Source organism: Pyrus communis, chromosome 13 (genome assembly GCF_041283825.1).
Source record: "Pyrus communis isolate YQ-2024b chromosome 13, ASM4128382v1, whole genome shotgun sequence".
NCBI lineage: Eukaryota > Viridiplantae > Streptophyta > Magnoliopsida > Rosales > Rosaceae > Pyrus > Pyrus communis.
Genome location: NC_142577.1, coordinates 21,170,832 through 21,193,990, shown reverse-complemented (window position 1 = coordinate 21,193,990; position 23,159 = coordinate 21,170,832). Strand labels below are relative to the sequence as shown.

At 38.1% G+C, this 23,159-nt stretch overlaps 4 protein-coding genes across 4 annotated transcripts; 3 read left to right on the top strand and 1 right to left on the bottom strand.

Annotated features, from left to right (window-relative positions):
• Window positions 1–328: 328 nt before the first annotated feature.
• On the top strand, window positions 329–2,830 carry LOC137738390 (putative pectinesterase/pectinesterase inhibitor 21). Its single transcript, XM_068478024.2, has 2 exons — window positions 329–1,441; window positions 1,875–2,830. The coding sequence occupies exons 1-2, from the start codon at window positions 403–405 to the stop codon at window positions 2,570–2,572; spliced, it is 1,737 nt and encodes a 578-aa protein (XP_068334125.2). The 5' UTR covers window positions 329–402; the 3' UTR covers window positions 2,573–2,830.
• A 6,367-nt stretch (window positions 2,831–9,197) lies between these two features.
• On the top strand, window positions 9,198–13,758 carry LOC137738225 (condensin-2 complex subunit H2). Its single transcript, XM_068477858.2, has 11 exons — window positions 9,198–9,699; window positions 9,792–9,891; window positions 10,479–10,588; window positions 10,665–10,807; window positions 10,897–11,332; window positions 11,427–11,602; window positions 11,677–11,841; window positions 11,927–12,022; window positions 12,603–12,704; window positions 12,841–12,999; window positions 13,145–13,758. Exons 1-11 carry the CDS (start codon window positions 9,498–9,500, stop codon window positions 13,523–13,525), a joined length of 2,070 nt encoding a protein of 689 aa, XP_068333959.2. The 5' UTR covers window positions 9,198–9,497; the 3' UTR covers window positions 13,526–13,758.
• Window positions 13,759–17,236: 3,478 nt separating this feature from the next.
• Window positions 17,237–18,601, bottom strand: LOC137738028 (RING-H2 finger protein ATL2). The gene has a single exon (XM_068477630.2). It carries the CDS (start codon window positions 18,372–18,374, stop codon window positions 17,484–17,486), a length of 891 nt encoding a protein of 296 aa, XP_068333731.2. The 5' UTR covers window positions 18,375–18,601; the 3' UTR covers window positions 17,237–17,483.
• A 3,308-nt stretch (window positions 18,602–21,909) lies between these two features.
• LOC137738443 (uncharacterized) lies at window positions 21,910–22,944 on the top strand. The gene is made up of 2 exons (XM_068478078.2): window positions 21,910–22,197; window positions 22,291–22,944. Exons 1-2 carry the CDS (start codon window positions 22,111–22,113, stop codon window positions 22,762–22,764), a joined length of 561 nt encoding a protein of 186 aa, XP_068334179.2. The 5' UTR covers window positions 21,910–22,110; the 3' UTR covers window positions 22,765–22,944.
• Window positions 22,945–23,159: the final 215 nt, after the last annotated feature.

Genomic DNA, 23,159 nt, shown 5'->3' with positions numbered 1-23,159 from the left:
CACCAATTCGAATTCCTTTTCCGACGGTTTAGATTAATACAAAATTACTAATACAATTGAAACATCAAACTAATTAAGCTAGATACAATCTTTCCAGTAGTCGTTGGTAGTCCACGATTGGAGGAGTTAATAAGCCATTCTTAAAACACATATCAATTATCCCTTTATAATTAAGGGTCCGCAAATAGCTCAATTAATTTGGAGGTTCCCAAATTTGGAAAACATTAGGGACCCCTGATAATTTTATCGTGATTTGCAACTCTCCCGCCCCAGGTTCCTTAACAGAATTACCAGCCACTATAAAAAATATAAAAATAAACTCCCATGCAGTATAAAAAATAACAAAAGAAACATGTTACGTACGTAAACGTTAATTACCAAAGACCTGTAAATTTCTTCAACATGAACGCTGAACATAATAAGAAGAAGAAGTTCGCCATCATCGGCGTTTCATCTGTGATTCTAGTAGCCATGGTGGTTGCCGTAACGGTTGGGGTAACCGCAAAAAACAAAGGAGGAGGAGGGCACAAAAACTCGGAAGGCGGGCATGTCACCACGTCGACAAAAGCAATAAAGGCTATATGCCAGCCGACGGATTATAAGGAAACCTGCGAGAGGAGTCTGGAATCGGCTGCTGGCAACAGCACGGAGCCGAAGGACCTCATCAAGGCAGGTTTCAACGTTACCATGGACAAACTTCGGGCCATCATAAAAAACTCCACCACATTGCAAGAACTGGCCAAGGACGAAAGTACAAACCAAGCTCTAGAAAATTGCAAGGAGCTCTTGGAGTATGCCATCGACGATATCACGACATCTTTCCAAAAATTGGGTCCTTTCGACATCAGCAAGATCGACGATTACGCAGAAGATCTCAAGGTCTGGCTCAGCGCGGCTATTACTTACCAACAAACATGCTTGGACGGGTTTCAGAACACCAAAGGTGACGCCGGCGAAAAGATGAAACATTTCTTGAACACCACGCAACAGCTCACCAGCAACGGACTTGCCATGGTGACCGAAATTACGTCCGTGCTTGGGTCTCTGAATTTGAAAGCAAACCGGCGCCGTTTGCTGGCAGGGGGAGGGGGTGGAGGTAATGCGAAGAATGCTCCAAAGGTTATTCCTACGTGGATCAACAATAAGCGTAGCCTCGACGTGTCTACCGTGACTCCACAGTCGATTAAACCAGACGCGGTGGTGGCTAAGGATGGGAGCGGACAGTACGAGACTATTGGTGAAGCTGTGAAGATGATCCCGAAGAACAATGCGGACAAGACGTTTGTGATTTATGTGAAGGAGGGAGTGTACAGTGAGTATGTCATGATTGACAAGTATATGACCAACGTCATGTTGATTGGGGATGGCGCTACTAAGACCAAGGTCACCGGTAGCAAAAACTTCGCTGCGGGAGTCCAAACTTTTCAGACTGCAACAGTTGGTAAGTATTTGAGCGAAGTCTCTTACAAACTTCATTCTCTTTCGGACATGTATATGTGGCATGTGTAATATAGGTTTTCACAATATGACAATATAACAGACATACTAGCATAACATAGCGTAAATTATATGTAGCTGTTTGAGACTTTGAGAGATTATTTCGTTGTAAAGGACGACATAGGATTAGAGAATGACCCGACTTCATACATGAATCATGATGTTCTTATGATTAATTATGACTTACTTATGAATCGTGATTGTTCAAGGGCCCTTGAGAATTCAGCTGAACTCATACATAACATTGTACATTAGAAAACTACATATGATTTATACTTATGTATTATAACTTTAATCATGACCAATATTTAGTATTAACAGTTTGACAATATATAACACGTTAATAATTAACTAGTTGACATTTCATTGATATGCAGTTGTAGTTGGGGACTACTTCATTGCTAAGGACATAGGGATTGAGAACTCAGCAGGAGCCGAAGGGCACCAAGCCGTGGCTCTGCGAGTGCAGTCGGACTTGTCCATCTTCTACCGCTGCCAAATGGACGGGTACCAAGACACTCTCTACACTCAAACCCACCGGCAATTCTACCGCGACTGCACCATCAGCGGCACAATCGACTTTATCTTTGGAGACGCTGCCGTAGTGTTCCAGAACTGCAAGATGATCATAAGAAAACCAATGGACAACCAAGCTTGCATGGTCACAGCCCAAGGGAGAATTGACCGGCGTCAGCCCTCGGGTATCATCCTCCAAAACTGCACCATCTCCGGGGACCCGGAGTACATTCCCGTGAAGGACAAGAACAAGTCGTACCTGGGGAGGCCGTGGAAGAACCTAGCTAGGACCGTCGTTATGCAGTCGCAGATTGATGGCATCATTGCTCCGGAAGGGTGGATGGAGTGGACGGGTTCGAACAATCATCAAAGTTGCTGGTTTGGCGAATACAGAAACAGAGGGCCTGGCTCCGACATGAGCAAGAGGGTGAAGTGGAGCGGTATCAAGAATCTTGGTGCCGACCAGGCTGTCGCTTTCACCTCCGGTAAATTTGTTGAGGGTGATAAGTGGATCAAGCCCAGTGGTGTGCCTTACGTTGCTGGCATGGTTTCCGTTTAGGGTTTTAGACAAACAGTTTAGTGGCCTCTTTTATATTTTCAACATTCCGAAAGGATAGGAAAAGAAGAACACATATGACTAATAATCTTATTCTTTATGTATGATTGTTGTAGATATTGTTAATCGTGTGGCTATCCGCAAGTATATTTGGAGCCCATATATGTGTAATATTAGATATTTAGATAGTTTCTGTAAATTGACCTTAGATGTTTATATCCATGGTCGTCCGAATACACTCAATTCTTCTAATTTTCTTCATTCACATTCTGTCCTATTTTTGTAACAATTACAATTTGTAATCAGGAAATATAAGAAATTGGCATTTTATGATCTTGAGTAGTTATGATACTATGTTTTTTTCGAGTATTTATCAAATATAGCCAAAAATTCACCCTTAATTTCAAAAATGTAATTTTTTATAAAAAAAATTCAAATATATCCAAAATTCCACTTAAATGGACATAAATATCCTCAAATTTAACAATCAAATAAATTAAAGGCTTTTTAACCACCATTGCCTCAAATTCCAGTCTAACTTCACATTCGCTTCTACACTCCACCACCATGACCCTATCCCCTTTGACCCCCTCATCATCGACATTGAGCGCCGCCTCAGTTACTGCAAGTGAGAGCAGCAAAATTTCAATCATGCCTTCTACGCCTTATTTCTTCCCATGACTCGAGTCTCAACCCCCGTCGCCAATTCATGGATGTAGAAACTCTTTCTGAATCACATCAATTCTCTATAATCTTCGAACCCAATTGGAAAAGGAAAATTTTAAGAAAGAACCACTAAATTTATCTTAAGGTGCGAAAATTTGGATTGGAAGGTGGAGGGTTTGGATTGTCAAAGAATAAGGGTTTAGGTAGGTTAGGGCTTTTGATTTGGGCATGTCTGTTGGATTTACCCACCAAATGAAGAAGACAACTTCTTCTTTTAATTTTTTAATTTTTTAATTTTTTAATTTTTTAATTTTTTAATTTTTTAATTTTTTAATTTTTTTAATTTTTTATTTATAATTTTTATTTTTATAAAAATAGTTTTTAAAGTTAATCCACATGTCATTATATGATTGTATTTGTGAGCCCTACGTGGTGCCACATCATCGTAATAACAAAGCAATTAACAGATTTTTCTCGGAAAGGCTAAAATGATCACAATGGACAAATTCAAAGAAAGACTAAAATGATTCATGATAGACAAATTCCAGGACACTATTATTGATTTTTATTGTTAAGCACTAGACTAAGGAGTTATGTAAATGTTACGAACCATTTTGGCTAAAAAATCTTTAATTTATTTGATTGTTAAATTTGAGGGTATTTGGGTCTATTTCAGTGAAGTTTTGGATATATTTGAAAGTTTTTATAAAAAGTGACATTTTTAAAATTAAGAGTTAATTTTTGGTTATATTGATAAATACCCATTTGCTTCCCTATCTAATGTGAAAGAGTAAACTTTTAATGTAATTATGATACTAGTTTTAGGTTTTTATGACTTTAATTAATTTGTTGTTGGTGCAATATCAAGCTTTCTATATGTTAATGGTATATTGCAATATAGTTAAGAGTAAACGTACAATTGAAGAGTTTTGGATTCCCTAATATAACATTACCTTTACATATGATGTGAGGAAACTTAAGAATATTGAGAGTTTTGGATTCTCTAATGTAACATTACCTTTACATATGATATGACGAAACTTAAGAATATTAAGAAAATTTTCAAAAACAACAAAGTCTTATTCTACTAAGTAGGGTCCGCTGTATGAATCTTTGAATGTTACTGCACCCGAATTTTCGCCAAGTTTTCCGTTAGCTCCAAGTATTCCATATCTTTCCTTAAAATCTCTTTCCAAGTCTTCCTCTACTATTTTTTCCCTAAGCATTTATCTCATAATCGCATTTCCTAATCGAAGTATATGTAGGTATTCGTTTCATATGTCCAAACCACCTTAACCAATTTTCTCTCATCTTATCTTCAATTGCGGCAACTCCTACTTTACCTTGGATATGTTCATTCTTAATCTTGTCTCTTTGCCCACACATCCAAGTCTAACGAAACATTCTTATCTCCGCTACACTAATTCTTTTGCACATGTTGATACGTAACTGCCTAACATTCTGTATCGTAAGGTATTGTTGACCTTATTGCTGTGCTTTAAAATTTTCCATTGAGACTTATTGCCAATGACAGAAATTATTCTTATAGAAGTTGTGAAGGTGGGTTTTTTATTTTTTATTTTTTATTTTTTATTTTTGTTTACACAAGATAACGTTATTGGCTTAAATTGATAGTTGTTAAGGGGAGAAGAATCGATAGGAATCGAACCTGCACAAGGATGCATAAACATCATTGTTTTCCACCATTGTGATAAAGCATCATTTGCTGTGAAGGTTTTTGTTTGGCAAACATAACAATAGTATGAAATATAATGTGTTAATTAATTAATAAATGAGAGGTGATATTTAGCAAATATACTAGTGGTGATGGTGGTCGCGGTTGTGACTGAGGGTTTGAAAGACAAAGTCTCACATTAGAGAAGGAACTTTGCAAGGGCTTATAAGGTGTTAGTTCATTCCTCATATGTCAATACGGTGGAACATCAAATTTATTCATGATATTAGAGTAGGTTGACCAACATGTGAAGTCCAAAAACTACATGTGTTTTATGTCACTTGATTTGCATTGTTCACATGCTAAGTTTGAACATTGTCATACATAAAGAGGCATGTTGGCGGTGAAGATGATGGTTGGGATCATGTGATGGCAAGGTGGTGATGGTCATGATCATTGTGACATTCCACATCGCCCAGGGGAGTGATCCTTAAATGTATATCTCATCCTTACCTATCACAAGGCCTTTTGGGAGCTCACTGGCTTCGGGTTCCGTAGGAACTCCGAAGTTAAGCGAGAAAGGGGCTAGAGCAATCCCATGATGGGTGACCCACTGGGAAGTTGCTCGTAAGTTCCCAAAAACAAAACTGTGAGGGAATGGTAAGCCTAAAGCGGACAATATCGTGCTACAGTGGTGGAGCGGGCCCAGGAAGTGGTCCCGCCCGTGCCGGGATGTGACAATTTGGTATCAGAGCCTAACCCTGGTCACGTCTGTGCTGACGAGGATGTCGGGCCCCTAAGGGAGGTGGATTATGACATCCCACATTGCCCAGGGGAGTGATCCTTAAATGTATATTCCTATCCTTACCTAGCACGAGGCCTTTTGGGAGCTCACTGGCTTCGAGTTCCGTAGGAACTCCGAAGTTAAGTGAGAAGGGGGCTAGAGCAATCCCATGATGGGTGACCCACTGGGAAGTTGCTCGTGAGTTCCCAAAAACAAAACCGTGAGGGAATGGAAAGCCCAAAGCGAACAATATCGTGCTACGGTGGTGAAGCGGGCCCGGGAAGTGGTCCCGCTCGGGGCGGGATGTGACAATCATGGGAATAGCAATGGTGGTGGGTGTGTAGCGGAAATGACACCCAACATCTGCAACTAGTTGAAAGGGGTGGGAGCACCATATAAAACAAGCAGCACAAGCTAAGGGTGGGCATGTCCTAAGCCGGGTCCAAATTTGGAATAACCAAACTGAACCCCTTTGGAAATGAAATAGGGCGGAGATGAAGGGGCAGGACGGGGCGTTATATTTTAAAAAATGGAACCGGACCTAACTCGGCCCGTTTGAAACAGGTCGGTTTCAATGGGCCCACAAGTCCATTTCATGATGCGGAGAATTGTCTAAAGGCAACGTTGAGTAATGCTTGTGTTTATGTTCTACTTCCTCATTACAAATTCCTAACTAGAACAAAATGCAGAAAAACTCAAATCTAGAATTTGTATCCACCTAAGTTCCTAACTAGGACAAAATGCAGAAAAAAACCCAAATCAGAGAAAATAATACTAAAAAAATCCTAAATCAAACTCAAATCAGTAAACAGTGAACCTTTAATGAACTTGAGGATCTTTTTAAAGGCTCATAGGCTCAAACCAAGCAAACCAAGATCGACGGAGATGGTGGTCAGGTGGTGGGTCAGAGGTACCTCGATCGACAATAAATAGGCTAAGACTAGAGTGGAAGATGCTTCAGATGCAGCTTAAGATTTTTACACCACTAGAGGGTGTTGCAAGGGCAAAACAGTTACCAGCAAAAATTTTGACTGTTGCTCATTGCTGATATTCCTGTGGCAAAGGGCATTTCTGTAGCAACCACCACTACTCTTGTCAAGATTGTAGTCGTAGCTTATGTTGCCAGCTTGGAGAATGGGTCAACATGGTGGTCATGTGGTGGGTGGGAGGGACCTCAATAGACGGGATGGGGACGAAGAGTCGAGAGAGAGACATTGACTGGATCAGGTGGTGAGTTTGAGAATTTTGGATATTAGAGTTAGGAGAGACAGAGACTGAGAGAGAGAACATATTGATATTTATTTGATATGTGTGGGAAATCACAAATCAATGATGGAAACAGTTCGACCCAAAGGCCCGTTTCCTCAAATTTTTAGACTCGCCCGCCCTGCTAATTACGTGGATCCGTCCGACCCCGCCTGTTTTGTGTTTAAAATTTAAACTCGCTCCAAACCCGTCCCGACTTGTAAGGACCCGTCTCGACCAACGAGTCCAGGGCCATTTTGCCCACCCATAGCACAAGCTGCAACCACCATAAACAAACACCATTGTGTCACATCAGCAATAACAACATGAGGAAAGAACAAACCCCCAAGATGATGGCAACAAAAAATACCCTAACTATCAATGTGGATATTTCATACCCGCAAAATAGACTTTTAGCATCAAAATTGGCAATTTTCAGAAAGCTCAACCTAAGTCTAATAATGGACTTAATTAAGATAAGAAACACCACATCGAATTGACAATAATTCTTGAATCTATATTTCGCTCTCTCCAAATTTCGCACGTAAAATCGACTTATTAGAATCAAAATGTGAATAAGTTACTAGATAATACCATATCACAGCATGGATGGTGGTACTTCCATCGAAACCTTGACATGTGTCCTCTATTTTTATATTAGATTTGAAATTCAGTTTATGTCTCTCAAAAACTAAAATAAAAAAATCGCTCGTATCTGCAATCACTTGCACTACAGAGACTCAGAAGAGTGGTTGCTTGCAGTACAACAACATCCGCAATCAACAAGTAGGCCCCTTCTTCTTCCTAAATCCAACAACTGCGGTGACAAATTCCCGGTTTTAGTGCAAGCGCTTGTAGACGTAGCCTTTGGGCTTCTTCTTGTCTTGCTTGGCGACCTTTGGGGTCTGACCCCTAACTTTCCTGGCACGTGCGAGCAACCGGCTGTGAACCTTACCCATGGCTGATTGCAGATGCAGCTGCTATTTGTTGGTAGAGAGATTGAGAACGACAGGGCGTATATATGTGTCTGTTTATCATTTTTTTTTAACAAACGATAATATCTACACTAGGGGGTGTGAAGTGCGCTAAGTCTTACAAATGTGGTTCAATTTCAACTTAAAATTGAACTTAAGACCTCTCATTTATAAGTGAAAATGAATTACCATAGTATTAAGTGACATCGTTTTTATGTTTCTTCCTTTTTCATAATTTTTAATTTCAAACTAAAAATGGGAGTATCATAAGTGAGATTGTACTACTGTACCATACCATAATTTCTCCATAATGGATGACAATTTTAAACCATCTCTAACTCTTAGGTTAAAATTCAAAATTTTTAACCCCAAAAATTTAGATTTTAACTTAGAAACAGTTTTTCTCCTCTAATCCTTCTAGGTTAAATTTTTAGCCCGATATGATTAAAGAATGAATTTATGATCATTTTTTTTTCTTAAAGTAACTTTAAAAAAAAATGTAGACTATCATAATTTAATTTTATGAATATTTTAACCAAAAAATATTTTGATTCCAATAAACATTGAAAAATCACTAAACCGACATCATGAAACTCGATGGACACTACGAAATAATATGAAACACATAAATAATTTTTTTTAATTACTTTAGCCATTGAATATAAATTTGGACTGTTAGATATATTTTTTTACCATTAAATTTGATCATATTAGATGTTACCCATTGAATTCAATGAATACAAATGTAAAACTACAAAAAATACATATATATAGTGCCCCACTAACCTAAATTTACTCCAAAAATAAGTTTTGAATTAAAGCTTATATTTACCCTAAGGGTTAAAGTAAATTTGGGTAAGTTTGGAACTTAAAATTTGAATTTTATTAAAATGACTGGAGTAGTTCTTCTTAAGGAAATAAGTGTTTGATATATATAATTTTTTTTGGTCAAAAGTTTTTGACATTTGATAGGGCTTGATTTGACGAAATTGACGTTAAAAAGTAGGCTCGTGCACGTCACCTTAACAAATTAAGAAATAAATTTGGGTAGTTACATGTAACTTTTATAGTTTTAATGGTAAGATATACCAAAGTGAAAAAGTTGAGGTATCACTTGTGTAATTTTTGTTTTATTATTTTCAAGTGCATGGCAACATAGTAATGTTAGGTAGATTAAATTTGTTAAATTCAATTTGTAAATTAAATGATGTAATTGTAGATTATTAGATTATTAATTTAAGTGTTAATTAAGGTGATTATTTTTTTATTAGAGTTAAAAAATTTAACCAACACAGTATTATTCGCACCACAATTGCAGAAGGAGCGGGAAACGGCCATAAAAACTTTTTGAATCTCTCTCTCTCCCCGCTCTGCTCGCTCTATCCATCTTCCTGCCGAAACCAAGCTCACGAATTGCAGGCACAGAGAAAATCCTTGAATTTCCGTCATTCACACGCTATCATTTCCAATTTCGACTCAAATTCGCCGCTTTCCGAAAACCCCCAAATTGAAAAACCCTAGTCTCCACCAAATGTGAATCCGGCACCTCCACAATGCTCCAATGCCCAATCCAACTCACAGGAGATGACTAACACGAGAGACGAACCAAGTGGAAGCGGCAGCGGAGGTGGCGGTGGCGGATTTCATAGAGTGCAAGCAGAGCGTGACCTGGAATGCAATTGGGAACTCGATCTCGCACAGAAACTCGAAGAGTATTTACTCAAGATTTGCTCCGGTGAAATACCCACCGAAGCAGAAGGCCATGTCGCTATTAATTTCGCCGAAGGTGCTCCTTTTACTTCAAACTTTCAAACTACTGTTTTTGTTTTAAATTTATTTACGTTCGGAATTGTTTGTGACAATTTTTGTTTGGTGTAGCTGCGCTGCTGCTTCAAGGTTCGGTCCAAGTGTATAGCCGGAAGGTGGAGTATCTGTACTCGTTGGTTTTGCGTGCTTTGGAGTTCCTTTCCCAGAAAGGGTCGGTGTTTCTTTCCCCTTTCTTTTTAAAATTTTAAGATGTTGTAAACTTATTTTATTTCTTTTCTTTTTTCATAAATATTATGATATTATCTGAGTAAAGGTTTGTACTTTGTGTTATGGATCCAGATATGTGCATTTGTGTGTCTGTTATTTCAAAAAGTTATTTTATTTCAGTTCCTGTGACTATAAGCAAAGAAGATAATTAAAATAGAAGGTAAAAGTGAACAATAGGCTGCGTAGGACTGACATCGGAAGAAGCACTATGAAACTATAAATCTAAACTAAGATAATAAATGTAAGAGGAGATACTGGATAGGAGAAAAGAATTAAAAAGATTCATATAATATATTAATAATCAGGTTGTGTTAAGTCTTGTAATAATTAAGGTAAGTCATTAACCTGGTGTTGAGTTTCTGTTGTGTCTAAAATTTTCCGCTCCTAGGAAAAGATAGTGATGATGATGATGATCATATCATCACTTTTAGGTGTAAGCTCTACGTTGCACTATAAACTGTGCTTTGGAATTGCTTCTTGTCTCTCTCTCTCTCTCATTAGTTTTCTTATTTTACTGTGTCTTTCACATAGGCAGCATGAACAATCTGAAAGAACATCTGTTCGGCCAGAAGAAGGTGGGAGTTCCCATGCTGATTCTGATGAAGAAAATGATATGTTTTGGGGCTTAGATGACATTGCAGGTAGCCATTACTGTCTTATTCTGTATGGAGGTATAATTGTGCAATTGTCATCCACTGAAATCAATTTGCTTTGCAGTTGAAATAAAGAATTGCTTAGATAGTCCATTGGGCAGAGATGCTCCTCTGAATCCCTTTGTGAAGCCCCCAGCAAATCTAGTTGTACTCGAAGGTGATTGCCTAGATACTACTGGTGATTTCGGAGAATTAGAGTCATATCTGGTACCGTAGTTTCTTCCATCTATTAGTTTTTCGGATAGTTTGCTCAATGTATGTATCTAAGTCGTTTGGTTACAAAAATATATTTGCAGCTTGCCACCAATGATCTATACCAGGATTTCATTTTATTAGATCCATGTGATGCAGTAGCAGTAAATGATTATTTGTGTGTGGATGGAGTTGGTAAAGGACCAAATAGTGCTTATAGGGTCACCTCAGAACGAAAAAGTCATCAGACTCCCAGACGTTCAGGTGGAACTGCATGTAGGTCATCTCTCCATAAGGGGAAGGATCCTAATATGATTCAATCTCCTATTGCCGGTTGCAGTTTTGAGGCAAACAATTGTAATATTGGGCTTGATCTTCCTGCCTGCAATGATTTTGGCGATGGTACTCAGGGATTTGATATGGATGATAGATATTCAGAGCCCAGGGACTTGGATGGTTCCGATGATGATGATGATGATCCATGGAAGCCACTGAATCCCCATGAACCTGGGAATTTGAAAGTGAAACCTTTTAGGAAAGGTTGTTTTCGAATGTTAGTTTCTTTGAAGTTACATTTGTAAATTATTATGTGCCTAACACCATGCTTCTCTTTCATTATGTTTTCCACTAGCAGTCAAAGCTTCTAAAAGGAAATGGTTCAATTGTACTAAGCTGGCCTCTATTATTACACTGTTTCCACCTGCAAAATTGTACGGTACTATTAGTCCAGAGCTCACAGAAATGTGGGAGATTCGACGTCATGCCGAGGAAAGACAAAAGGGGTCCCAATCTCTTCCATTGTTTGAAAAGGTTTGTGTTACAGAACTTTGTGTAGATGTTCGTTTTTTTTTGGTTGGTTGGTGAAATTGCTTTCTCATTTGCAGCTACGGGAATCACTTGTTAATGGAAGACAAGAATCCTTTGATGCCTTTTGCAATCCTATGGATGGAAATGAGGATACCGAATGTGATAACGAGATCCCTGATTTTGGGCAAACAGATGCTGACTTGCCAGAATTCATGGATGATGTAACTCATCACAATGATTTGGTTAGACTGCACAGATAATTGATTATTACATGACTTAAAATGAAATGGGAACATTTTTGATTGCTAATCTATTGGTATTATACAGAATGAGGGCGGTGGTTCTCACTTTGGTAATGATGAACCATTTGATGACGATCCAAATCCTCATGCAAGCCTGGAAGATTTCTGTCGCTCTCACTTGGTTAGTATACATTTCTAACTTTGTTTCTGGGTTTTGGCAGTAGTGAAATGTTGAGCTGCTATATATATCTTGTTAACTGGATTTCAGAAGAGGTTGGGCATATTTAGTCAATGGATTTCTGGGTTATATTTTAATTGGCAACAGAAATTTGATAGTTTGATCTGCAGCACCATTCAATACTCTAATCCACATAGAACACTTTGTAATTGAGGCCAAGAGTCTGAAGCAAAGTGCATTTTTGTAAATACAGTCTTACTTCATAGGTTTATTAGGATGCATTCTTTATTTCAGCATGTTAGGAAGGATGCATATTCTCATTAGGATGGTTTTCTTTGTGTACTCTGAAAAGTATCTTTTAGAAGACATGAAAGTAGTTTTTAAGGCATCTCAGGTGAATAGATCATGGAAGAAAGAGCCCAGCTCATATTTTTTTTGCTCGCAACGTGTTTTGTCTAATTTGTTTTTCTTTTGCCCCTTTTCTTTCACCTTTGGGAAAAACTATATGGTCTTTTTCCTTCTATTATGTACTTGGGTAAATAATTGCAACTTTTTGGATGGCTACCTATGTTCCTTCTTGTAGGACTCTCTCCTTGCTAGCATAGCTGAAACCGAGAAACAAACTGAACTAGCTGCTCGTGTTTCAACATGGAAACAGAAAATTGAGTACAACTTGGAAGAGCAAGTAGGTTCCATCTCTTTTGCTTCCTTTCTGTGTGTCAACGCTTCTCTTATGGAAAAGTATATCAGAAGCTGTATTACATGTTTTCTTCTTGTTTTTCCTCCTCTGGTTCAATAAAAGAGTGCTCTGTTTTTCTTAGGAATCACACCCTGCTTTTGATATTCATGACTATGGAGAAAGAATTCTTGATAGACTATCCTTCGAACCAGACAATGAGAATGTCTTGTCATTTGCTGATGTTGTAAAAGGTCAGCAAAAATATGATGTCGCTCGGAGTTTTTCTGCGCTCCTGCAACTGGTATTTCTCTTGTACATATAAGCACATGTTCTGTTTGATTTAGTTGGTGGTGCTAAACCCCAATCTGTATTAGCTCAGATTTTATTTGTAGCTTTCTGGGTGTTAATTTAACAACTGAGTTCCTATTTAATATTAAAATTTTCAGGTGAACAATGGAGATGTTGAGTTGGATAGGAGTGGGGTTGCTGGTGAGTCCGTTTGTTACACAGCTGTGAATCCCTTTCGTGTTTGGCTCCTTAGGCATGACAAGAGAGGAGAGGAGACTGGATTTCGGTTGTCAAGAAAGAGAGTTAAGTCTCCCTTGAGGAAAGCATCTCGAAAAGTGGACAACGGAAACACTGAGACTGAGAAATCTCCCTCGGTCAAGTCATCTTCCAAGGCGCATAAATCAACAAGGACATCTCTTATAAATGGCAAGTTACCTATGAAAGTTGGAAACGTTGGTGGCAAACGGTGCACTCCTGAAGCCAAGAGGAGAAGAAAGTCTCGATTTGTTGAACCGGTTAACCTACATTCTGCAGGTTGACGCAAAATGTCATTAGCAAGTTTATTTATCACGGAGGCCATTCAATGCATTGCTGGACATTTGAAATCAACTGAAAATCAACCCTAATCTATGCACTTGTAGTTAACAAACAGTGAATGGTAGCAAACTGTAATATATATTTAACGTTATTATCCAATGTACACATTAGTATTGAGATATCTGTAACACCATGTATCATTATCGATGGGGAACTACCTTGTTTCAAGGACAAATCTCCTAAGTCCACCAAGAGCATGTTTTGCTTTTCTTGTTTTTGAAGCCAACGTCAAAAGAACATAGCTTTTTCTGGACCGGAAACATGTGACACAATCAAAGGACCTGTAGTGCTGGTTTTGTTCAGATTACTTTGTCTTAACATCCTTTGAAAGTTAATCTGAATCTTGTGGTGCAAGTTCAAAATGCACACTGCACATAAATTTCAGCATTAAACGTAAACAATGTGGAGCACTATTGGATTCATAAATCATTTTGAGGAGTGTTAGAGTCAATTGCATGCGCACACATGAGTGGGCATATTTTTAATAAAATAAAATTAATAATTAAGAAGAGTGGACTCTTTAAAAAATTTAATGATGATGAGAATCAAATACATTTTATATTTTTTATTAAGGAAAACTAATGAAAAAATTTTAAAAATTTTGAGTTTTAATGATAAGAACAAAATAAAAGGTAAACTGAATAGTACCAGGATTGATTTTTTAATGTAAAAATGTAATTTTTCGTTAAAGTGAACAGTATCGTGAGCTTTTCGTTAAAACTCTATTTTTATTACTCGAAAAGCTCTCTAATAATCCACCAATAATTTCCTAGATCAGTTCCAAACATGCTCGACTTTTCATATTTGGAATTACCCTCTTCATCGACAAACGTGAACTTTTAACTTTGATAAATGAGATATGGCATTTGTAATTTTATATTTTTAGTAAACAATGATGGGGTCATGTACAGAGCAAATTTTACATCATGGAAAATGATAGTCACGTTCACAACAAATTCTACATCATGTGACGTTAAAATATATGACAATCGTTTTTAAATGAAAACCATGAAATAGAAATACAAGTAGAGTAACCCAAATTGTACGTAACTTAATAAGGTCTAACATCAAGTACATAATAAGGTCTACGACCCCATGAACACGGTATAGCAATGTGACTAAAAGAAAATCTGATTGAGTACGTAATCTGGGCAGCTTAGCTTGGTTTTTCCAACAACTACGACGTTACTTGATCCATTTCTCATGCATCACCGCTAACAAAGCGTGTGCCGTGTGGAGAAAGCCAACACGACTTGTTTTTTAGGAGACTAGGTCAAAACCATAAACAGTAAACCCTATGTATTTTCGCGTTGTGTTTTGATTTGGAGCTCTCGGGGACCTGGAAATCGTTTCATCTTTTATTTTTCGAATACGGATTTTGGTACTTTTTTTTAGTATTTACACTTTAAATTGATAGAATAATTTACAATGAATTGATCTAACATGCGCCATGGTGATTTGAATTTGAGTGAAAAAAGGTGAGCACACTAATCTAATCAACTAAGCTAAGATCAAGTTTGCATATTTTTATATAACTTAAAATAAGTTTAAAAAAAAAAACTTGTTTATAAGGGTAATACCATTTTAATTGTTTCATATTTTTTTTTCTTCTTCTTCTTCGTTTTTTTTTTTTTTTTTTTTTTTTTTTGGTGAAGAAGGCATTTTCTTCTTTGACGCATACTTGTGACCGAAATTTCCTCTGAGTCTCAATCAATCCACAGATCCCAGAAAATAAACGAAATATTATCCATCTTACTTCAAGTCATCTATTTATAGAAAGAAAAAACAAGAGAAATTCATTCCATTTCCAAAGAATTCACAACCAAAAATGAAATTGGAGTTGATAACTCATAAATTTAATGTTGAAGATAGAGATGTAAAGGTGAATGATTTTGTGTTTTAAGAGGCTTAGATATAAAGGAAACGCGTTCTTTATAGGTAGAAACGTAACAACTTATTCATTAGAATATTGACCACATACTATTTTTGTCTATGGTTGAAATTAAGGTTTAAAGAAAAGTGAGTGATTTATACACTTTTTTTCTAGATCTATGCACTCTAAAGTATGAATTATCATTGTTACTTAGTATTACGGTCTAGTGGTGTTACTTTTCATTTATAAGTGAAAGGTCTTAGGTTTAATTCTAGCCAAATGTAAATTCAAACTACATTATTGCTAGCCCATTATGAGACTAAACCTATCCCCCCCTTAATTCTCTTAGTGTAAATAATATCGTTTGTTAAAAAAAATACGAATTATCGTTCATTTAAAAAAAAAATGAAATTTTTTTATAAAATACTAATTTAACATGAAAATTTGAAGAAGTTTTTGTAAGAATGTGATGATAAAGTTCTACATCCGTAAGAGACTAAATCATGCAAATGCTTATAAGAGATTGAGTTATCCCTCGAATTATCATTTTAAGAAACCTCAATAATACTCGTCATGGAGTTAATTCAAGTTCTTACCTGAAATATTGTCAAACAAAAAGAAAAGAATATTCAAGCAAAAAATAATGGTGAATAACACGTTGCAAATAACATCGCGAGGCAGGCTGCAGCAGCTGCCACTGGTGACGGTGGCCTTACAAAGCTGTCATTTATTATTTTCCTCTCCATCGGCTGCGAAGGCTCTATGATTTTCCACGTGGTTTTTTTTTCATAAGAAGATGTTTCAATTCTTCACCAACCAAAATTTTAAATTTTTATTTAATAGACATTCTCACATGGCCAGCTAATATGAGAAATTTATATATGAAATTGAAGTGTTCATCGTGCACATGTTGTGAGTACATTTTTACGTGATTGGTATTTGTTAACATACCAAATAAGATACATACATATATATATTATTATACATACTTAGTGAGAAAAATAAACATAAATTATACACCTGATTACGAGACATAGTTACATATGCAAATATTGTACACCTAATGCCAAGACATAGTAATGAAAAAAATGATAAGACAGTGTGACAAAATAATCACAAACATCATTCAACATGGGGTTGTGACAAAACAATCCCAAAAATTATACGACAAAGGAGTTCTGAAAGATCCTAATGGAAACAGCCAAATTTCTGCCAGAACCAAATCGTTTCTCTGTTTGTTACCCACTCAACACCATTCATTTGAAATTCCAAAACACCCCCAAAATTCTTCTTTCATTCAAATTTTTGTACCAATAGATTTGTATAATTACAAAACAAGACAAAACCGAAAGAAAAAAGAGATATTCGGCGGTTTGTCTTTTGAACTTATATAGATGTAAATTTTTTCCCTGAACTTTAATTTTAGCTAATTACCCTTTTGAACTTCTATAATTAGCCACTTTCTCCTGAACTTTAACTTTAGCCGATTACCCTTTAAAAGTTTATAAAACGCCAATTTCCTCCTAGCGTTAGATTTTAGATTTTTCATCTAATTTTCATCTATCCAATTTCCATTCTTTTTTCCCCATATAGTTGTTGTTTGTCCACTTGATCAAAATGGATAAAAAAATTGGATGAAAATTTTAAAATTTAACGTCAAGGAAAAAATTAACTATTTATAAAAATTCAGAAAAATAATCGATTAAAATTAAGATTCATAGAAGAAATTGACAATTTATAAAAATTCTAAAAAGTAACCGATTAAAATTAAAATTCAATAAAAAAAATTAACAGCTTTTTATAACTTAGGAAACGAATACCCAGAAAAAAAAACATCAATGTAATGGAAAGGAAAAAAATATTATATATACAAGTCCAAAAACAGCGCGAATTCCACTGCTCCTGTATCCTGCCACGTATAAATTTAATTTCCACATTTGCCCCGATTCTGTCAACGCTGACTGACGGATAGTCGCCGGATGTCTCCGCCCCCAATTTCGATAAAATTACAGCCACGTCACCATTTTTTACTCTCTCCGAGTGCACTCGCTGGTCCCTAGTCGTCCACCGAGTTCGATATCCGACCCCGCCACCGAACTGGAACTCCCCCCGTTTCCTCCCGAAGGCGAAACGCCGCCGTTCCGTTTTTCCCTATTTAGCATTGTCCTAAACGACAACATCCGACTCATCGGGGACCTAAATGATTGAGCCGCCGGCGATTCGCCGCATCCCGAGCCCTCCCCCTTCCCAAAACTCTCGTTCCTTCTCGGAATCACGATGTTCGACGGCTTTCTCCGCCCCCCAGACGACGCCAACTCGGAATTACAACACTCCGAGCACAAATAGGAGCTCGGACCCGGCTCGTCCGGTTCGCAGACATTCAGAACCACGTCGGCCCGGGTTTCGGACTCCGGGCCCGGTTCCACGATGGCCCGGCAGAGGGGACACGTGGAGTGAGATTGGAACCACATATCAATACACTCGGTATGGAAGCTGTGCTTACACTTGGGAAGCAAACGCCCCGTTTCGTCGTCCTCGAATTCCGACAAGCAGACGGCGCACTCCAAAATGGGCTGCTGCCGAAACGGCGCCATTTGACTCGATTTGGACGAGTAAACGAATACAGGGAGGGAATTAAGGATGGAGGCGTCGAGGCTGCTGGTAGGGACGGCGGAGAGGGCGGCCGCGTCCTCGTGAAAGACAATATGGGTGCGGCGGTTCCGGCGATTGCGGCGGACATGGGGGCGAGGGGGGCGCAGGAGGTACCAACGCGCGTAGAGGTGGAGGCAGAGCATGAGGATGACGACGAAGAAGAGGATGACGATGGCGCTGAGCATGATCTTGCCGCTGAGCTCGTAGCCCTTGTAGGGCTGCGTCGGGGCGGCGTCGAGATGGTCGGCGTGCGGGCGGCGGTCCATGGTTGGAGTGCAGGGAAGTTGTTTGATAATGTCTGAGAGAAGGATATAGAAAGAAAGAAGATGAGAGATATTGGATGTGGAGAATATTAATAAAGAGGGGCAAAGTGAGGAGTGGGAGAGTGAGAGGAAGGTTCATGGTGGTTTCGTTTCAGTGGGTAATGGGTATGGACTATGGAGTGGGAATGTGTGTTACTGCTGCTCTCTATTTTCCTACTAATTACAGAAACAGAGCAAGACACAGAACCCGCGTCTTGTACCATTTTCTGTCTCGATTTTCAGACGCCAAAAAGGGGTTGACGCGGAATTGAGCGAAATTACTGTCTTGCCCTTGTTTGCTACCTACGTTTCTCATATTTGATTCATTTTCTTGTCTGCTTCTGGGAATTTCCCTCCCTGCCCTTTCACAAAATCAATCGATCAATCGATCAATCAATCAATCAATTTTTACCAAAAGAATAAAATGATCAATCAATCAATCATTTATTTACTTTTATAATAAGATTTGTATAGTTTTGGGTATTATTTTAGAAATGGTAAAAAAATGGCTCAATCAGTGGAGCAACCAACCACAGCAAATAAAGAAGGATACAAATTCAAGAAAATAGGCACATTGGGCTTTACTGGAGTGGTAGAAATGAATTATGTTATGCATTATGATACAAATTCAATCATCATCGCTCTCTTTTCTCTTAGCAATTAACAATTACCACATTGGTAGAAGTGAGTTAAACTCTTGCATGATGATGTGGGTTCAAATTCCGTCGATGGCTAATCGAACACCTAATCTAACAAAATCTATTGTTTGACCAAAAAAAAAAAAACAATTAACAATTTCAACCATTAATGCTATCATTTGTCTCAATTTAAGAAAATAGGTGTTGATAAACAATGAAACACAAAGAGATGGACAAGGAAATAATATCTAACTAGTCGGAATTTGATTTATAATCTTTAGATTGACAAGGTTTTTAAAATAAACCAAAGAAACGCTCCCTTCTCTCTCCCATTTCTTGTGAAACCCTAAACAAAAGAAGCCCTTAGATCTAGTTCCAATGCCGCCAACTCATTGCTTCGACTTGCGGTCAGTGGCAAACCCCCCGCCTCCACTCTACATCTCTCCCACCCCACCATCTCTCTGTTTTTCCTTCCTCCTCTCCCTTTGCCCTTTTGTCTCTCCTCCCACCTTGTAATCTCTTTAATTCATCTTCCTATTTCCCTGCGCATGCATGTCCTCCTCCCTCCCGTCACCCATCTCCCTTTACTTCTCTCTCCCTACTTGCCGCCTCTCCATCTCATGCGGCCCTTCTTCTTCTTCTTCTGTATCCCAGTTTAATTTTTTTTCTTCATTTGTTGAGCCCGCGTTCTTTCCCCAATCTCTTCCCTTTTCCCCACCGTTTGCGAGCGACATTAAGTAGTCGTTGGTGGGTCGAATCCTCCCATCGACACGGTGGCTACTTCATGCGGCAAGTTCAATATGGCAATCTTGAGGACGAATTTTGACAGTCGTGTAGCCTGAGAAAAGGATTTGGCACTTGCGCAGCCTTAGGTGGCGAGATCTGTTGAATTCAGCTCAGATGGGGTTCAGCAAATGCTACCCCCAAGACTTCCTCGACATGTGCTGTGGCTGTGCAGCCATGTACCGCTTGATTTGATGCTCAAACTGCATTGGGGACCAGATTTGACAGCCTCGTCCCCTCGGGCATTGGGATATGGTGTTCAGGCCGCCCTAGGCGACGAGATTGGTTAAGTATGCCGCATTAGGCGTTCTGACATAGCAGCTCGTTGCATGTGACCCCAAATTTAGCGAAGACCACCTTAGGTAACTGGATCCGATGGATGCGTCGTCCTAGGCAATGAGATATCATGTACCATCGATGATTTTACGTGGTCTTGATCTTCTACGATGATCGGTTGTTGTCGTCGGTACGAATCTATTGCACTTATCGTTCTTGTGATAGATTTGTATCAGTGGTCATTGTAATTTTTTGTGCATGTGGTAGGTGTTTAGGTGTTTACTCTATTGTTTGAGTATATTCACTCTAAATCAATTTCTTGGTCACTAGAACATTGTATCCAATTGGAACCGATGTATCTGTTTGTAATTAACTACTTAATAAACTAGTCAGAACCTTGTGTAATTAGTCAGAACCGATGTATCTATTTGTAATTCGGAGGGGAAAAATTATAGTACAAAAACTCAGATCATGTAAAGTGGCGACACTACTTAATAAACTAGCCAGAACCTTGTGTAATTAGTCTCACCCGCCAAGAGTTTGTCTCACTTAGTGTTTTTGATGTCGTATATGGATTTTTGGACAAAAGAGCTTCTCCCTGCGTGGAGATAAATTTGACTTGCAAAATGATCTTGCTAATCGTTACTAATCTCTAGTCAATAATGAATAATTTTGACGAGAAAACTTGGAGTTTTTACCAGTTAACATGTTATAATAGAAATTGACAACACATATAATGTTTATGGACTTAAATATGATATTGATCAACAAATTATACACGTAGTTAGGTGACAATTGCATTCAAAAAACCAATATTGATCAACAAATTATATACGTAGTTGTGTGACAATTGCATTAAAAAATCACTAGAGGGGCTAATACTTGGGGGCGTTTGGCCCATAGCGCATTAAAGAATTTTAGGCCTTTAAGCAAACAAATAATATGGTAAATTGGGCGGGCCTATTGAAGACGAGTGAGACAAATACTAAACATGAAGCATGAAGCATGAAGCATGAACCCTGCTAGCTTGTTGGGCTTTAGCAACTGTTTTCTTTTGTTCCTAAAAACATGACAAACATAATTCACCATAAAAAGAAAAAACAACATCACATAGTTTCCTCAACTTGAAAACAAAAAGATGGCTTTGTCAACCGGTAAGTAAAGGAGATTTGAAGGTCCTCATTGATGCCATAAATGAGGATGCTTGGTAGATGGTGTTATATTTAATTTGTTTTTGGTAACGGGATTGAATAGTAAAGTACTAGCTTGTACACTTACAATAAGAGTTTGATTATTACACTCACTTAAAGTACAAAAATTGGACGTAAAATTCTTGTACTAAGATCTTCACATGGTAATAAATGATAAACCATATATTGGCATCCAAATTTCACAAATATATCGATCTCACCAAACAAGTGCAGCAACATGCGTGGAGTTGAAAAGCACATGACCAATTTGGTCGATCATTCAATGTCATTAGTAGTGAGAGCTACTTGACAAAGGTTGAGTGGGGTTTGCTCTTCAATCTTTATTTTTATTTCAATTTGCGTGCATTAAATTAAAATAGCAAAGATTGTATGGAGGTCATGTGATTTGGTTTCCGTTGATTAATCAAAGTTTTAAACTAAACACGTGATGAAGTGGATCTCCAAGATGATAAGGTGAGACCATAAGTAGCTAGCTTCTATTAATTTATTCTACTTAAGAAAAGCAGGGATTATCTGAAAAATGAGATTTTTTTTTTTTTAAATTTGTTGTCGCTTTTTTATTTTAGCACAATGTTTAATACGGATAAAACTTGGAATTTGCACATAGCATTTAATGGGATTCCTTCCAATACCCACCGGCCATTACTTCCCGCTGAGCCCCAAAGCCTCCCACCCTACCCACTCCCCCAACTTCCCTTCTTCTCCCTCCCTCCCTCCATGCCTCCTTCTGCTTTCCCACAAAGAAGGAACCCCAAAAGCACTTAAAAACAGCCAAAAAAGCCAGAGAGAAAAATGTCCAGCAAGTCACCAATCTTTCCGATGCCACAACCCCAACACTTCAGCGACTATGGCTTCGACCCCCAAGTCGACTACTTTCAGGTCCCATTTCTTTCTTCTCTCCTCTCTCTCTACACTCTCACTCTGCAATAAATTTTGATCTGACCCGTTTCTTTTCATGTCAAAAAAATGAAGGTTTCGGAGGAAGCAAGGAGGCACAAGCGGGAGGCGACGAGATCCATAGACTCCAAACACTTCAAGTTCCAAAAGCCCATCTCAAAAGAAAAGCCACACCACAACAAAACCAAGAAGAAGCGCTGGTGGAAAAGCGCTCTGCATTTCTTCAAATGGAACAAGGTGACACCCCACCACCACCACCGCCGTGTCTCCGCCATCCGCGGCGGCGATGAAGATGTCCAACACCAGGCCAGGGCCAAAGCCTTCCGGGGATCGATTTCTGGGCCGGTTTATATCACTGAGAGCAGAAGCGGGTCGTGCGCTCCTTGCCTGAGTACTACCCGGCCGTCGTCTTGGCCGCTCGCCGGGACTATGTCTTTGGCGAGTAAGGATGAGATGGGCATTCCTTACCTGAACCTGAGGGAGCTCAACATGGAGCAGCAGCAAAAGAGGAACTCTACCTCTGCCGTGCCTATATATTTGGTTACTTAATTAGTATTTCAGGTGTCTACATTTAATTAAGGGGTTTTTGAACCTTAGTTCTTCCAAAAGATTACAAGTTAAAAAAAAATAATATAGTACTAGATTACATATTCAATTTAATCCTTTGAAGTGTACTTTTATTAAAATTTGTATTCATTTTTTTGTTATTTAATGTGTATTTTTATTTAATCTCTCCACATTAAATTTTAATTTTATTAATATGCACATATTTAATTCTTTAATTTAAGGGGGTTTTGATACAGATGCCTAGATTTTAAAATTTTGAGATTAAACATTTATGCCTTTTAGAGTTTTGATTAAACATTTTCTTACTATTTAGGTGCCACATGGATTAGAAGTAGCATTTTTTATAATTTAAATTACCCAAACTGCCATTATATAAA

Excerpts from the sequence above, each read along its gene's own strand:
- LOC137738028 (XM_068477630.2), bottom strand. The coding sequence starts at position 18,374 with ATGGACCGCCGCCCGCACGCCGACCATCTCGACGCCGCCCCGACGCAG.
- LOC137738225 (XM_068477858.2), top strand. The coding sequence starts at position 9,498 with ATGACTAACACGAGAGACGAACCAAGTGGAAGCGGCAGCGGAGGTGGC. Across the intron at positions 9,892-10,478 it reads GAGTTCCTTTCCCAGAAAGG|GCAGCATGAACAATCTGAAA; the intron begins GTCGGTGTTTCT and ends TCTTTCACATAG. Across the intron at positions 12,705-12,840 it reads AGTACAACTTGGAAGAGCAA|GAATCACACCCTGCTTTTGA; the intron begins GTAGGTTCCATC and ends TGTTTTTCTTAG.
- LOC137738443 (XM_068478078.2), top strand. The coding sequence starts at position 22,111 with ATGTCCAGCAAGTCACCAATCTTTCCGATGCCACAACCCCAACACTTC. Across the intron at positions 22,198-22,290 it reads CCCAAGTCGACTACTTTCAG|GTTTCGGAGGAAGCAAGGAG; the intron begins GTCCCATTTCTT and ends AAAAAAATGAAG.
- LOC137738390 (XM_068478024.2), top strand. The coding sequence starts at position 403 with ATGAACGCTGAACATAATAAGAAGAAGAAGTTCGCCATCATCGGCGTT. Across the intron at positions 1,442-1,874 it reads TTTTCAGACTGCAACAGTTG|TTGTAGTTGGGGACTACTTC; the intron begins GTAAGTATTTGA and ends ATTGATATGCAG.